At 40.8% G+C, this 17,054-nt stretch overlaps 1 protein-coding gene across 8 annotated transcripts in view; it reads right to left on the reverse strand.

The window, feature by feature from the left end:
* The window catches only part of PLD5 (phospholipase D family member 5), a 235,978-nt gene that overhangs the window by 160,450 nt on the left and 58,474 nt on the right, over positions 1-17,054 (reverse strand). For 5 of the 8 annotated variants that reach the window (XM_006135188.4, XM_014579599.3, XM_014579602.3 and 2 more), the window contains exon 2: positions 4,194-4,330. The exons of 1 other annotated variant lie outside the window; for it this stretch is intronic. In XM_006135188.4, coding sequence (XP_006135250.1) covers positions 4,194-4,330 — 137 coding nt within the window. Of the gene's footprint in view, positions 1-4,186; positions 4,331-17,054 lie in introns of those variants that run through there. 2 more of the 8 variants (XM_075924842.1, XM_014579604.3) reach the window with 1 other exon arrangement.

Below are 17,054 nucleotides of genomic sequence, written 5' to 3' on the forward strand. Positions count from 1 at the left end.
CCTCAGAATGCTGCACTTAGCAAAACATAGGCTTGCTTTCATAATTAACAGTGCCATGTGGATGAAAAGGGCTATTTTGGAGTTGGTTGGAGATGGCATTTTCCATTTTATTTCTTTATGATCCTGGTTCATAATTAATTTAGCCAAGCGTCTGTTTTCTCTTAATTGTTACTTGGGATATTTGTATTTTTTAATTAACTGGGGGGTTTCACAATACATCCAGAGGCTTGAGAAATGGGCCATGGGCCATTTTAGAGGAATGGAAATTAAGGAACAAATAAATTAAGTATTTTAAAATTAAATATATTATTTAAATATCACACAATAAGCCTTTTCCAATTGCTAAACCATTAGAATGAAAAATGGCTTACAGTCCCTAACAATTTGACCCTAGTTAGGATAACAAATGACATCACTTTCAGCCATGCATAGATGACCGCTGAAAGAATGCAAATAATATTATTCTCGTATATATATTTCACAATTTGTTCAAAAAAGGTTATTTTATCACCTTTTATTATGCGGAGCAAAATCTGTTCTGTATTCCTTTAAAAATACCAAATAACAGCATGAAGCAAAATGCAGGACTATGTAGCACTTTAGTCCTACATAGTCCTGCATTTTGCTTCAGCTACACCAGACTAACACAGCTACATTTCTATTACTAAATAACAGCATCACTCTCTTGACATATTCTTGTTACACAGACTCCAAGAAGCAGTGAAGGCTAAGATGATTTGTATGAGATACTCAATCAAATGTCTTTGCACAATAAAAATGAAATGATTAATGAAAGACGCGACTGATATTGAAGGAAGCATCCTATATAGAGGATCTGTATTCACAAATAGCAATGTTATTTAGGATACAGTGAAATGCTTTTTGCAGAAGAGAGCTGAGGCTCAGAGATGAGTCTTATTTATAAGTGGTATATAACATTTGTAAGTGGGGCTGTTAATATTCTGCTCCCTCTCAGTGTCTATAAAAGGGGGATGAACATCAAGAAAAACTGGGAAAAATCTTTGTTTTCACTCTGCTAATTTTTGGCATATGTAGTGGGTTATGTTTTTGTTTTTTTGAGAGAGGGAGGGAGAGAGAGAGAGAGAGCGAGAAGAAAAAAAAATTAGGCTAAAAATCTCAGAGTTGAAGATGACTTTCAAGAGATTTGAGCCTTTTAAACAAAAACATTGAGATTTTTTTTCTGAGCAGGAGCAGCACATCCCATACACAATATCAATTTAAATGGTCCAAGAAGCCTAAAGAAACTTGCGTCAAAGAACATACACAATCCTACATTACACAGTAATTCCTTTTAGAAAAGGGAACTTTGGATTTTTCACCCATCTGCATCAGTACATCCTGCATATATAAACTGCAGCTCCGGAATGTCAGCAAAAGTACTCAGAACTGAAATATAAGAATTCTATCATTCTCGCCTTGCTTATTTATAGGGCTTAATCCAACATATTAATGATCTACCACAGACCAGCAATTGATCTTGCGCCATATTAGTTAAATCTACAATATGTTAAATACATAAGAGAGCCTAATTTCATCACACCTAAGAGGAGTGGATCACATTCCATGTTAGCAAGTGGTCAGCACTTATATACTATCATGACAGATCCTATTAGAAATACCTTGGGTAAATTATGCAGACCGTATTGGTGTGTTTTCTGGACCAAATGTTAGCAGTTAGAACATGCAGTTAGATCATACAGTAATAAGTCTAATTTCAGTTCCATCACTGTAATTGCAGTGAAATCCCATTCACTTTAAACATAACAGGAGTCAATGGGTTTAAACTTGATTTATTTCAGAAAAGATTAGATTTTGGCCCTCTGAACAGAAACTAACACAATAGTACAGGCAGTCCCCGAGTTACATACAAGATAGGGACTGTAGGTTTGTTCTTAAGTTGAATCTGTATGTAAGTCGGAACTGGCGTCCAGATTCAGACACTGCTGAAACTGACCGCCAGTTCTGACTTACATACAGAATCAACTTAAGAACCCCAGGCGTCCCCAAGTCAGCTGCTGCTGAAACTGATCAGCAGCTGATTCCAGGAAGCCCGGGGCAGAGCAACTCTGCCTGGGGCTTCCTGTAGTCAGCGCTGGTCAGTTTCAGCAGAAGCTGACTTGGGAACGCCAGGGGCAGAGCAGCTGGGGTGCTGATGGGTTGCTCCAGTAGCGCCGCTCCTGCGTGCTACTGGACCAACCTAGCAGCACCCCATCTGCTCTGCCCCAGGCGTCCTGATTCAGCCGCTGCTGAAACTGACCAGCAGCGGCTGAATCAGGACCTGGGGCAGAGCAGCTGGGGTGCTGCCGGGTTGGTCCAGTAGTGCCCAGAGCTGGCGCTGCAGGACCAATCGGCAGCGCCCCATCTGCTCTGCCCCAGAGTCCAAAACAAAAGCCTGGTCTGCTGGGGGGGGGAGCACACTAGCTGCCCCCCCCCCCTCCCCAGCAGACCAGGGACACGGGGAGCAGAGCCTCTGAGGCTTTGCTCTGGCAAAGCCTCAGAGGCGAGGGACCCCGCCGTGGCTGCGGCTTCAGTCCGGGAGCCTGTGGTCTGCTGGGGACGGTCCCCAGCAGACCACAGGCACCCAGATTGAAGCGGCAGCAGCGGCGGTTCCCCGCGCCTCTGAGGCTTTGCTTTGGCAAAGCCTCAGAAGCGCGGGAACCCGCCCGGTGCCCCTGGTCTGCTGGAGATGGTCTCCAGCAGACCAGGGGCACCGGAGCAGCTTACCAACGGGGCTTTCTCGCCCCGACTTCCGGGGCGAGAAAGCCCCGTTCGTAAGTGCGGATCCGACGTAAGTCGGATCCGCGTAAGTCGGGGACTGCCTGTACACAGATGTTTAATGTTCTCAAAATGAGATAAGTGCCACCACCAAAAGTACATTTTAGCTCTCATTGTTTGCAGTGAAAAACTGTGAAAACAGAATCTAAGTAATAATTCAGTTATTATTTATATTATGGTAGCTACTAGTCTGTGGCAGGTGTGTCCAGTAAGGCTTTGACTCATTGATCTCACCACCAAGACAGCAAAGAAAGGCAGATCTAGCTATAAAGGATAAAATACGTTTTCTTTACCTATTTTCAAAATACATATATTAATTATCCCTGCCTGGCTCTGTAGCTAGCCATTGTCAGTCTAACTTCTGCAGACATCATGTTACAAGTGGTTCTTTGAGGAGAGGAAAGTAATGTTTTTAGGAACCACAAGGGCATTCCACATGTAAAATGAGCTGTGGAAGGAGGACTGGAGACAGCTGCGGATGACTATGACTTGAAAATAGTGGCATCAAGGGCAACAGTTGTGAAGGGCCTTGATGGTGAGAACAAGAAGCATGAAATGGATGGGCTGGAAAATAGGGAGCCAGTGGAAGGATTCAAGAGTTATCTACTCTAATTACTGGGATTGAAAGGAATCTGCAGCTGGGCTGCACTTTTTTTAGCAGAAGCCTGAGTTAGATCTGAAGATATCACAGCCACCACCCCCTAAACCACACTTGCTCTAGTTACATGAGTCAGTTGTGCTCAGAGTACGACAAAAAACCCTCTCATTTGCCCTCCCCCAAATCCTATGCACGTGGTGTGGGTGTAATGAACAGCAATGGGTTACACTGAAGATAACAGTGCTGCAAAATCTTTGTCATGCTTGCTCAAAAGTGTCTAGAGTAGGCGGGATAAGCAGATCTACCAGATGTGTGAACCATCTCACTTCATGTTCTCTGAACTTTATGGCCAATGCACTAACTTTCAAAAGCCAAGAGTCATATCTTCACGGCATAAAATTTAATTTTCAGAACAGTCTCCAAGAGAATCAACTTTAAAATAATTACATCCAAAATAATGCACACTGGTGCACTAGAGAATTATGAGAAACTGACAATAATGCCAACGGCCAACTGCAAAGTGCCAGTGATGACCAAAGGGAATAATCTATTTCAGAACAGCCCTGTGGTTTTTTAATGTTCATTCTGCGTGTACACGAGAGGGAAAGAGTAAGCTGCAAGAGTTCTTATTGTGCTTTATTTTGTCAGAGTTAACAAACCAAACTTAATGCTACAGAGAAAAGAGTATTTTCTCCACCCCTGTTGTACTTTTGTCTTTTTTATTAAGCATCATTACAGAAACACATCATTCAATATTCTCACCCACCCCAAAAGAGAAGTTTTGTTTGTTACCTCTTACCGACAGTTATTTTGACAATTCTTTTCTGTAAGTCCATCCTCATCTTCTCCCATTATATCCACTGCCGAAAATATCAGTGCAACAAGAATTGCAAAGCAGCACACCAGAGCAAAGATCACAATGCATTTTTGCTGGGACTGAAAGAGATTGAGAAGATTAAAAATACATATTGTTTGCATGGAGTGGGCATCTTTTTGTCAATGAACTGAGATACTGCACTTTTCAATGGGATCTAAACCATTTTGAATATATTCCTGACACAACTGTCAACATGAAACATGCTTAAGGATGGTTTTGAAAGAATATTTCCATCCTACAGTATCATCTTGAAGTTTACATTAAATGTAGCAGTCATTGTTGAATAATTCATGTCACAAACAACATAAGGATATTTGAACTAATTGTCATCTGAACCATGGGCAAAGTACTATTGAATAAAATAGCCATTCCTCCATTAAGTATATCTTTCTGATTATGGACCATAGATAGGACATATATGAGAGTTTGGACTTGCATAAGTCTTGAGAGCTTTTTTTGTTTACTTGAAACAAACAAAAAAAAGCCAAACTTAAAGGCCAAAGAGCAAAAGAAAATTTCCTATTTCTGTATGTGGTACTTGACATTAACATTAGGCCTGTTAATTCATTACAGTTAACAATTAAAAACAAATTACATCGATTAAAATAATCACAATTCATCATAGTGTTAAACAATAATAGAATACCAACTGAAATATATTGTAAATATTTTGGGATTTTTTCCTACATTTTCACGTGTTGATTTCAAATTATAAGATAGAATATGAAGTGTACAGTGCTCATTTTATATTACTTTGTCACATATATTTGCACTGTAAACAAGATAAAAGAGATAGTATTTTCCAATTTACCTCTTACAAGTACTGTAGTGCAATCTCTTTATCGTGAAAGTTTAGATTTTTTTTGTTACATAACTGCACTTAAAAACAAAATAATATTAAACTTTATAGCTTACAAGTTCACTCTGTCCTACTTCATGTTCAGGCAATTGCTAAGACAAACAAGTTTGTTTACATTTATGGGAGGGAATGCTGCTTACATATCATTCACAATGTCACCTGAAAGTGAAAACAGGTATTTACATGTCATTTTTTAAGATGGCATTGAAAGGTGTTTACATGCCAAATATGCTAAACATTAGTATGTCCAATCATGATTTGGCCACCATTCCATGTTTCTGTGTAGAGACTATTTGTTAAATATTTGAGGAAGAATTGTATGTCTCTTTCTCCATGCTTTTGCCCACCTTCTGCTATATATTTCGTGTCATGGCAGTCTCAGATGGCAACCCAGTGTATATTGTTTGATTTAAAAATATTTTCATTTCATTTTTTACAGAACACAAAGAACATAACAATGTGAGATTTCTAAAGATAGCTACAGCTATCTTTCAATTCGAGGTTTAAGAACCTGAAATGCCTTTCAAAATCCGAGAGGGATGAGGTGTGAAACATGCTGTCAGGAAACTTAACAGCATTCAGATGCAGAAACTACAGAACCTGAACCATCAAAAAAGAGGCATCTGACTCAGATGAAAATTAACATGTGTCGGTCCTCACTGCTTTCGATCATTATTAAGCAAAATCCCTTATTAGCATAGAATCGTGTCCTCGGGAATGGTGGTTGAAGCACAAAGGGCTATATAAATGTTTAGCATATGTAGCATGTAAATACCTTGCAACATTGACTACAACAGTGCCATACAAATACCTGTTCTTCAGGTGACACTGTAAATATGGAGCAGGCAGCACTCCTTCTTATAAATGTAAACAAATTTGTCTTAGCGATTGGCCGAACAAGAAGTAGGATTGAGTGGACTTGTAGCCTCTAAAGTTTTACGGGATTTTTTTTAGTACAGTTATGTACAAAAAAAATCCACATTTATATTTTGTGAGATGAACTGAAAAAAAATTATTTTGTCTTTTTACAGTGCAAATATTTGTAATCAATACTATAAAGTGAGCACTTTAATTGTTTGACAGCCCTAATTAAAATGTTGAAGAGCATTTTCTTAAGCTTAGAGTAAGAAATATTGTGGTGGTAACTCTCATATAATGTTCAGTAACTATAGATACATATGAACTTTTTAAAGTGACCGCTGGACATGTGCCTTACCCATGTGCCTTACCCAATCTTATTTGGCACAAATGGATAGTTCAGGTAATGAATGACATGTGTATAGCACTACCCTTACAGCTTCTCCATGCATTCCTAGTGGTGAAAAAAAATTACACAACGTACAGAGGAAAACAAAACTAAATTGCTGCCACCAGTTACAGATTTAATACATTTTCAATTATTACCTTGTATCTAAAATTTCTTGCCTAGAAAATACCCGAACCACATTTATTAAACCAAGCAATCTTAGTGTATTCATCTCCTATTTGCAACTGAACAAGCAGTGACACGAGTCTAGAGGTAGTACATACTCTTTCTGTAGTCGGCCTGACGGTCATCTTGGAAGTGCTCCTGGGCCACAAGTTCCTTAACCTTCTTCTGAAACTTCAATGCTTACTTTTAAGTTACAAATCCATATCTGGATAGGGCCTGTTTTCAAATGTGAAAACAAAGCCCATACTCCAGGCCAAAAGTCAATAAACTGCTGTAATTAAAAAATACAAAAAAAAAACCCACATTACTGTTGGGAATCTGTTGCCTCACATCTCCCGTCTTCTGTGCATTTTTTAAAATAAACTCTTAAAAAAATGACAACAGACTTCCCATGAGGAGTGAATTCTAAAATTGTGGCCAAGGCCAATATTTGCTGGGATATCAGGGATCTCATACTGAGGGATTCCATGGGAGCTGCGGCTTAGCCATAGGTTATAGTGATACCTTACATGGACCCGATAAGCTCAGTCCACCCTTTTCATCACATCCGTTTGCTATATTTTTGATGTGGCGGGGTTCAGCCTAAGGGCATAATGCTTTTTTTTGTTTACAAGGCCGTTCTGCCTGTAGTGCTGCTAAAGAAAATGCCAACAAATACACTAGTTGTGTGACATGAACACATCACCGCAAGCTGCGTGGCACTGAGGGCTGGATGCTCCAGCCCTGCCCCTTCCAGATTAGGGTCCACTCCTTCCAGGAGCACAGAGTCAATCCCCACCATACTTTTTCGAGGGGCCAATAACTGTCAGCCCCCTCGCCAACACAAGCACGTGTAGGACCCTTCACACCCAAGGTTACGTTTTTGTGTTGTTTGGTAAGAGTGGGAAATCAAACCTACAAGAGCCAGCCCATTCCAAAAGTTTTCTAATGGACCAACAGCTTTACCATATTGGACAGAGGAAAGTTTTCAACTGACATTTTGCTTTGTTAAATGTCAACATTTATCTTGCTTTGTATAAGCTTCACCCTGGATGTTTTGAGCACTATAAGGCCTAATCCCGCCAGATGTTCAATTCCTTGAATTCCTAGTGAAGTCAGTGGTAGCAAAGGATGTCCACTTCTTTGTGGGATCAGCTTCAAAACCTCCCATGACATTTAAGGAAGTTAAAGACAATTAACAATGGTACAATGCTGTGCTTTCTGAAGCTAATCAAAGTTATTAAGAGTAAAACACAAATCTGTGATTACCACAGGGTAGTATGTATCAGTCATCTTAAAGCATAGGGAGAAATTCTTCATATCTCAGATACAACCACAAGATGATTATCACCATTAAAAAAGTTTATATTTATGCACAAGCATAGAGAATTACATTAATTTTATACTCTTGAACTTCACTTGACATACAGCAAAGCCATTGGTCTGTTTTTTAAAAAGATTATTGTAATTTTTTGCCATCTTTACATTGGAAAATACTCCTTAAATTAAGGAGCTTCAGGGGATAGCCGAGTTAGTCTGTTATAGAAAAAAACAGCAAGCAAATGGTCTGGTAGCACATTATAGACTACCATCTACATGTTTTGTTAGTCTATAAGGTGCTACCAGACCATTTGCTTGCTATTTTTTTCCTTCAATTAAGGTGACAGACAAACTAACATTCAATTAGTGAACCCTGCTAACAGAACACCAACAACATAAAACACAACCACCACATACACAAATTCCTACCTAGAAGTATGTTCCCTAATATAGTTAGTTTTAGTAATTTTAGAGTAGGTCCACATGATGAGAGAAGGGCGTCTTACAGTACGGAATTCCAGCTACATAAATAATGTAGCTGGAGTCAACGTACCTTAAGCCAAGCTAGGACACCGTCTTCCAGATGCTCCCGTCAGCTTTCCTTACTCCTTGCAACAGCAAGGAGTACCAGCATGGACGGGGGCACCCTCAGCGTTCGTAGCATGTCCCCACTAGACCCACTAAATTGAATGCTGGATGATCAACTGTTGCACTGTCAATCTTCCCAGTAATGTAGACATGCCCTTATAACTAAATGAAATTTGGGAAAATGATACTTTGACATTATTTTTTGTTTGCCCAGAATGTATGTAGAGTCAGTGAAAGTTTTTCAAGGCCAGTCAATTTTCATTTGTTGATTATCTGAATCTTTCAAAGCAACACGAAAAACATTTTTAAAAGAGTGCTTGGAAGTCCATAAAATTGGCAAGAACACTCAGAAGCAAGTGCAGAATTGTACTTACAACTACTTTTAACTCAGTGTTTAGATAGACTACATTATAAATTGCTAGCCTCCCTTTGATAATGGAGTGTAATGAGTTTAAGGGCCCAAAGAGTTTTCAAATTATTCAAAAAACTATTTGCTTTCACCTGATGTCACAGAGCACAATTAGAGGGGAAAGCAATCATATTAGCCTGCTTATAAACTGATACAAATTCATGAAATGAAAACAGTCTAATATCTGGGTTGCTTATTTTTTCTCTCTCTGAATTTTAACTATATTGTGAGTTCTTATTGAAATAATAGCTTGCTTGGCTAAGTGGCAAATCTAAATCCATTGTTACAGAGAACATAACCAATGTCACATTCACAGTACAAATTACATCTACTTTAAAGAGAGATAAAGGAAATAAGAAGCCTGATGTTCCAAAGCTAACCAGGGAGATAAAGGTAAACTAGATAATTATAGTGATTATGTATATCTGATCTGTGCTTTTATTTCACTTGACAAAATTGAGAGGTAATTTAGTAACCATGTATTTTATCTTATGAAATTTTGTATTTAAAATTAAATGAGTATTATCGGTAATTTTATATCTAAAAGTTATTCAATTTGTTACATAATACACTGACTGGCTGAAAAATATGACACAGTGAGCACGGATGGCCATTTCTGCTTTGTTTTTTATGGGTAGGCAGTTGCCAGGCTTTGACCATGCCTCATTAAACCTATCATATTATCTCACGGTTATCTTGTGTTTCCCCATATACTTGCATTACAGTAACTACTCATTTAACACATGCCCGCTTAACACGTTTTCACAATAGCACGATTTTTTTTAGGGAATGTTTTTCGAATAACACGACCGTCCCCAAAATAACATGAAAATATTCAAGTGGCAGACTACTTCGTGCAGCGATATAAGTTGGTGAAAACAGTAGTAATATGCATGAGTGGATGAATACACGCGGTCACAGTACTCCTCCACTCACTCACGTGTTTATCTTTGTGTTTTAACAAACTGCAGCGACTTGTGTTGCTAGATATCTTGTGTTGCTAGATATCTAATGTTGATGTTGATGACTCAGCACCAACAAAAAATTGACTTTGCCACCACCACTTGACACACAACCCCCACCTTTTCCATTATTTTTAATGGGAAAATTGACCTCACTTAGCACGTTTTCGTTTAGTGTTAAATGAGGAATTACTGTATTCCTTTATGGCAAGAACTATCTATTTATTATGTATGTGCACAGAATGTGGCACAAAAGGACCTTCGAGGCCTCTCTCTCCTGGCAGTACAAATAAAGTCAGATCCATGGTGCTTTGGGTCAGAAGAAATGAGGTACCACTCCCCATAGCATACAAATAGAGGCAGAACGTAAAGCAACTCCCTGTAGCCATACCACAAATGCTACTTCTCATGGGGAAACCTCAAGAATGACTGTTCATTTCAGTCCTCCATTGTGGTCCCTTTGGATTTGATTTATGACTGTTTATAGAAAAGGAGAAAGAACCTAAACCTGCTGAAGATTCTATGTTTTATCCTCAAGCTTCTAGTAGCCGTGACTGTCTGAATCTAGTTTCTGAATAACATGATGTACTGATCTTGCTTATTTCTGAAATATGGGGCAGCAAGATACCCAGAACTCTGGGCACAGATTGCACTGACTTCAACATCTCAAGTAGTTCTAATTAATTAACGCAAACAAAAAGTCAAACAAGGCTCAACAGCAAAAATTGGTTCTTCAACTGGACAGATTGCCTCCATTTACTACAGGTCTTTCCTCTACAACAGCCTTCAAAAGTTGCCTTAGAGGGAGCTCCCATTATGAATCACACTTAAAAGGGCATTCAATCCTCTCCACCTACACGATGGAATTCACCCACATTGTCAATATGAAGTAGAAAGAACATATGAAGTAGAAAGAACATAACTGAAGCAATTTGGCAATTATTTTTGGATGCCCTTATCTTTCACCTGCCCATAATCTGACCTGCTGATGCTGTGTTTGCCTAATTCCTCATTCTCTACACCAGAAGTCTTGGTATTCCTATTCCCAACACTGTCAGGTCTCAGCTTACACTCTACCATTGTTACACACTGTGTCTGCCATCTCCTCCCTTTCCATAGCGCGGTATGTAACAAGAGGGCATAGTCTTGCTCCCTGATGTATGGGGACAGAGCCACTACTGCCCTTTGGTGGGCAGAGCCAGGACATCAGCAACTTCCCTGCCAGAAGCAGAGGGGTTGGACAGCAATGGGAACTATAAAAGGCAGGCTCTCTAGCTCAGTTGAAGGTCAGAAGCCAGAGGTGTAAGATGTCTCTCCTTTCACCTACCCCGCTGCTGGACTTCGCAGAAGCCACTTCGGCTTCAGAGACCTAGAGGAACTGCTGGAGCTGCCAGGCACCGGAAACACCAAAGAGGTGTTTACCCCAGTGCAATGAACAATGACACTGGAACCAAGGTGCTTCCTGAATGAGAGTGTAGAAAGGAACCCAGGGAAGCCAAAAAAGGTTCAGCTGTGTTCAAACTGCAAGCCAGCCAGCATGTTGCAGCCAGATTTCCCTGATGACCTGACCCACTGATGGATCACTCCAGCATTATTAGGGCTTTGGGCTGGGATACAGTGGAGTCAGGTGGACCGGACACCTGATCCCCGGGGATGGCAGCCTCCCTACCTTTAGGCCAAGAGGCCTGCACTGGTCTGTCACCTTCCCAATGCCAGATGGTTTTGCTGTCTGTCTCACCAGAGAACTGAGCCCTCTACACTGCTGTGTTGCTCTGCCTGACTGCTAGAGTCATTAACTCTTTGCTGACCCCAGGCATCCAGATGCACTGCTGTGCTGCCTGACTGCAGGTCAGGGCCATTCACTGGCTTGCTCTGCCCTGACCAAGTGCCAGGGCTCCCAGACCAACATGCTGCCTGGTGCAGGCTTTGACCTATTAACTGTTGGCTTATTTCCCTCTGAATTGAGTCTCTCCAGAAGCAGTGTAGCAAGGGAGCTATTCTCCCTCTCTGATGGAAAGGAAGAGAGCCATAACCACCTTCACATGCAATTACGCACAAAACTTATGGTTGAACACACTTCAGTTTTGCCCACACATGCACAGTTGTTACAGTACAGTGTTTAATTATATAGTTGTGTACTTCTCAAATAATATACTAGACTGTATTTGTCTTGCCCGAGCATCAATTTGGAGTAAAAGTCTGACAGACTTCTCACAAATAAAACTATGTTTTCCTTTGTAAGAAATCTCTATCAGTAGCCTGCTCAGCAAAACTTTTGCAAGGAAAAGCCTTTTATTTTCTTCTGTGTTCTTTTGTCAGACTCTCAAACTCCAGTTTCCTAGATCATTTGAAAGTTAAAACTGGAGATGGGTCCAAGCCAAGGCCCAGATGTGAATCAATGCTCTGAGCTCAGATTCAGAGTGTACCAATGAATCAAACCCCTGGACAGGAGCGTACTGGCAATCAAAACTGGCCCAGGATATAGGTTGAGAACGGCCCTCTCCATGACGTTACCCCTGAGTGCCCCTCAAGCCCCACCCCGAGTCATGTCCAGCACGCGGGTGGTGGGTCGGGCTCTGCTTGCCACATACAGAGCACATGCGGAGCCGCTCGCAGTGAGGGGCAACGGCGCACGGACACGACAGCCCACCGGGCCAGTCCACCCCTGCCACTGGATCTAAATACCCTATTGTTTTTGGGGGTGTTCAGAATACATATCCTGGTGATATCTTTCCAGTTCAGGCCCATCACTAGTTTAACATGAACATGGGATGAACCTTGTTAGCAAATAAGGTGATTTCTATGAGTCAGTTATGGCGTTAGACAGTAATCAGTCTGAATTTTTTTTTAATAAATGCCTTGATCAAAGTCTTACAGACACAAGGTGGATAAGGTAAAAAATTTTATTGAGGCAACTTCTGTTGGGAAGAGAGACAAGCTTTCACATCACACAGAGCTCTTTTTCTGTGCAGCTCAAAACCTTGCCTCCTTCCCCAATTGAAGTTGCTCCAGTAAAGATATTATCCACCTTGTTTCTCTCATACCCTGGGACTGACATGGCTACAGTTATGCCACACTGATCAAAAATCTAACAGATAATTCAAAGCATCTGAAGCCTTTTAAGTATCCACATATTACCAGGAAGAGATGGCGTTTCAGTTTTGCTTTGTTTTCAAACATTTTTAGAAAATTATGTCTCTCTTTAGCTCATTTGCCTTGCCATCCTTTATAACAAATGCCTCCTGCTATAGCCAGATTTTCCATTATTCCAGACTTTATTCTTTTGCATGACTTTTAAAGTACTTTTAAAAGGGCATGAAAGAGTAAGACTCCACACTTTGTCTACTTTGAATAGAAGGTTGGTTTGGGAATTTTAAAGCCTTAATTGATTTTGTTATTTGTTTCTAACGCTTAATTGCTTAATCCCACTCTTAAGAAAAGCTAATAGCAAACTAGAAAGAACCAGCATTGCTCCCACAAGAGACTGATAACATCTTTGCTTCTCTGTGTGCTTGGGACCAAATTCTACTTGTACAAATCCATCTAAATCTGGAAAAATCCCACTGAATTAACTGAACTACTTCAGATTTACATCAATTTAAATCCATTAGTTTCTGCACAAAGTGACAGGTCCAATGTTCCAGTCCATTAGAGTAACTTTGTACCAGTATACCTGAGTTGAACTGCCCTAAACTAATGGAACTAGCCAATCAAGGATTCCAACTGTGTAGGAGAACCCTTATGTAGCATAGAGGTGCTATATTATTTATTAGATCCTCTCAGACCTTGTGACACGAGGTAACCAGGTCTTTCCACATTCATATACCTAATGCCACATTTCAACCTGTTTCTATGACAGCAGCATCTTTCTCAATGTTTTTTTTATCCCCTTCTTTTCATCTTTCACCAGGTGGTATCCAATCAAGGGTTTGTCTAGCAATAAACATTCATACAATGTGTCCAAACTATGTCAGCCTTTTATTACAAATCACTGCCTCTCCAGCCCAATGGCCATTTTTTGTAACACATCAGCATTGGATACTTTATCCCACCAATGGGTGCCAAGTATTCTTAGTGAGCATTTCTGACAGAATGGGTTACATTTTCTGTTGTGGGTTTCTAGCATTTGCCACATTTCAGAAGCAGATGATAATGTGGACATTATAATCTTATTTCTTGCATCAACTGTCTCATTTTTTTATTTCATTGCCACAGTCAAAAAGGCTCCGCTTGCCTTCCCAGTTCTTGCTTTTGCACTTCATGAAGTTGCCCAAGGGCACTGATGATGCTTTCAAAATATACAAACTGCTTACCCATGCCACATTCTTCACTACTGATCACATATGCATCAACTCTGCTGACTTCTCTTTCAACAGTCATGAGTTGCTGTAGCATACTGGTGTGAGAGCATGGCAAGCGAATAGAAAACCTGGTTTGCTCTGCCCTTTGCCCCTGATTCACCAGGAACTGTCCCAATTCCCCTAGGGGCAGTCGGCAATCACCACAGTTTGTGGCAGCCACCAAACTGCTCTAATTCATACTGCAAAAATGGTGCTGAACTGGTCAAGGATAAAGAGATTGCAAAGGTGCTTGCCCAAGTGGGCAAGTTTGGATCCTGCAGGGCTAACAGCAACACTATGATCTTCACCTTTCTCAAAGCTACTACCTCTGGACTACAGTATGAGCTGTAGAACTTATGTTCATTCTACATTAGGTTAAGAAGGGTTATGGATAGAACACCAGGTATCAAAATGAGTCTGAAATTCATGTCTGAGACACGACAATGCAGGTCTCTTTCCAGTCCTTTTTCTTGTTCAATTTATTTTTCATCATAGAAGCCAGAATGTCTGCTACATCAAGGAAAAAATAAACAATATTTCTATATTTCATTGACACTGTATTTCTCATTTCTTCTTCCTCTGCAGCCTTGATATTTTGTTACCATTGACTGATCTCTCTCTTTTGGCAAGTTTCCTGCATTCATCCTTCGGGGTGAAAAAAAACACTTTTTCCACTGAAAAAGATTGTTTTACACTCTCTGAGCAGAGATGTTCAATGTGCCACAAGGCCTCAGTGTATCCTGCAAAAGCTTTTGTCTGCCTTCCCATTTCTTGCTTTTTCACCTCATGAAGTTGCCCTGGGGCACTGATGATGCTTTCAAAATAGTAGTATCAGACAACATAAAAGTTTCTGCAAAATAATGGGATAGTGCTGAAAATAAAAAGCAACTTATATTTTTCTGTGCTTCTGCAGATAGTATGTTCTGTTAAGGACACTCAACACTCATACTTCACTCACATCTCAGTCCTATGTACGTTTGAATCTTATCCCCACTAGCTTCTCTGTACCATTGCTTCCAACAATTAAGGAATGACTTACTACTAATCCATCATGATGCTAACTCAGAAAATTGAGCAAAATATCTTAACTAACCTCACCCATATTGGCAGAGTCTTTATTCAGATTGTTCTAGGGTTAAAGTAGCACAGTGAGGGATGGAGTGCAAATCTCCCTCTTCTGCTGAAAGCAAAGTGCGAGCCCTTTTGGGACCTCCCCTTCTCTTCATGGTTCTGTTCAGTGAGCACAAGGAGACCTTCCCCTGCTTGGCTAGTGCAGGGATGGCACCCCGTATTGTATTTGAGCTCTGTGAGTTAGACCACTGGAGAAACATGCCTGTGGCTCTTATTTTCAAATGCAAAATGGATACACTTTGTCACATCATGTTAGGGAAGCATTGGGTGCCCGAACTTCCTTTCTAACATCCACTTTTTTCCCATTAGCTCCTAACTCTCTATTTGGGGTTGAAACTGTCCATCTTTGGTCTCAATAAAAAGAAGACGTGCCTGAGTAGCAGTGTTCCCTATAAACTGTGCACTTGTGTGGCCATTCAGGAGAGATTCAAATGCTGCCCAGTTGATTACCAGAGAGCTCACAGTTAGGTTATGTGGTTCTATGGGTCATGCACATTTGCACCTGCCTTAGTGAACATAACAAAATTTATTCCACACATGGATGGAAAAAAAATCTACACACAGATGGAAAAGATTAGAGGGAACATTGGTGTGTGGTTGGTTGCTTTCTAAGGGCATGTCTACACTGCAGGGCAAAAGTTGAATAAAGATACGCAACTTCAGCTATGTCAATTGTGTAGCTGAAGTCAAAATAGCTTAATTCTGCTTTTGGCGCTGTCTACACAGCAGGAAGTTGAAGGACAAAAGACTCTTCCTTTGACCTCCCTTACTCCTCATGAAATGAGGGTTATAGGAGTCAAAGAAATCCGCCATCTCAAAATTATTTCAAAATAACAGCTCTCTGTGTAGGCACACAGTGTGTTATTTCGAAATAACATCAGTTATTCTGAAATAATCCTGCGGTGTAGATGTACCCTAACAGACAAAAACTGGATCAGCCATTTTTAGGATACAAGGAATTGTAAAAACTGTTCAGACAGATAATTGCTGATTATGGAGATGTCAAACGTGGCTGGTTTTCTGGCCAAGGGAGGAGAAAAACAATCAGTTGAGATTTTATGCCTCAGACCACACAGTATATAACTCATTGCCTGGGGAAAGGAAGGCAAAGGTGGCTTTAAACTGAGGAAGTGAACAGGTAACCAAGTTAACCGGTAAGCATCACCGTTACCAAGTGTTGCTTACCAGTGTGGTCCTGCCTCCACACCAGATACCATTTAGCTGATAGTAGGGAGAGGTCTGCCGCAAGCGGAGGACATTGGAAGACACCCCACAGGGGTTGGGTTGTGAGGTGGGTAAGCAGGGGACTGGGAGCAGGAACTTGCAATCTTGCACATGGGAGAGCTGGGAGCAGAACCAGCCCCCTGCTATCCCTACGCGCTGGGCTGCCAGCTTCTGCTGACAGTGTCCCCTCATCCCGCACAGGAGTGGGATCCCACTTAATCGGTTAACCGAGATTTTACATCCCTATTTTAAACCTTCAGATCCTGGAGAGCTCTGACATCTGGAGCCGCCCCCAATATAATTAAGCTTTCTGAATTAGAACAGCCTTCCCGGGATGCCATCTGGGCAACAGCACGCTGTTCAGAATCTCTGTGGTGCTGTGTGCTGCAGCTCCACCCGAAAGCCCCTCTTGCCCCCATACCCTGCCTCCAACATGCCTTCTAGTCTAGAGGATGTTTAGAAGGGACCTTCTAGCTGTCTTCCTCAGTTCCTGTGCTGAGGGACTTTTTCACTGGTTGAAACCAAGACTTTTAGAGCCC

Source organism: Pelodiscus sinensis, chromosome 3 (genome assembly GCF_049634645.1).
Source record: "Pelodiscus sinensis isolate JC-2024 chromosome 3, ASM4963464v1, whole genome shotgun sequence".
Taxonomy (NCBI): domain Eukaryota; kingdom Metazoa; phylum Chordata; order Testudines; family Trionychidae; genus Pelodiscus; species Pelodiscus sinensis.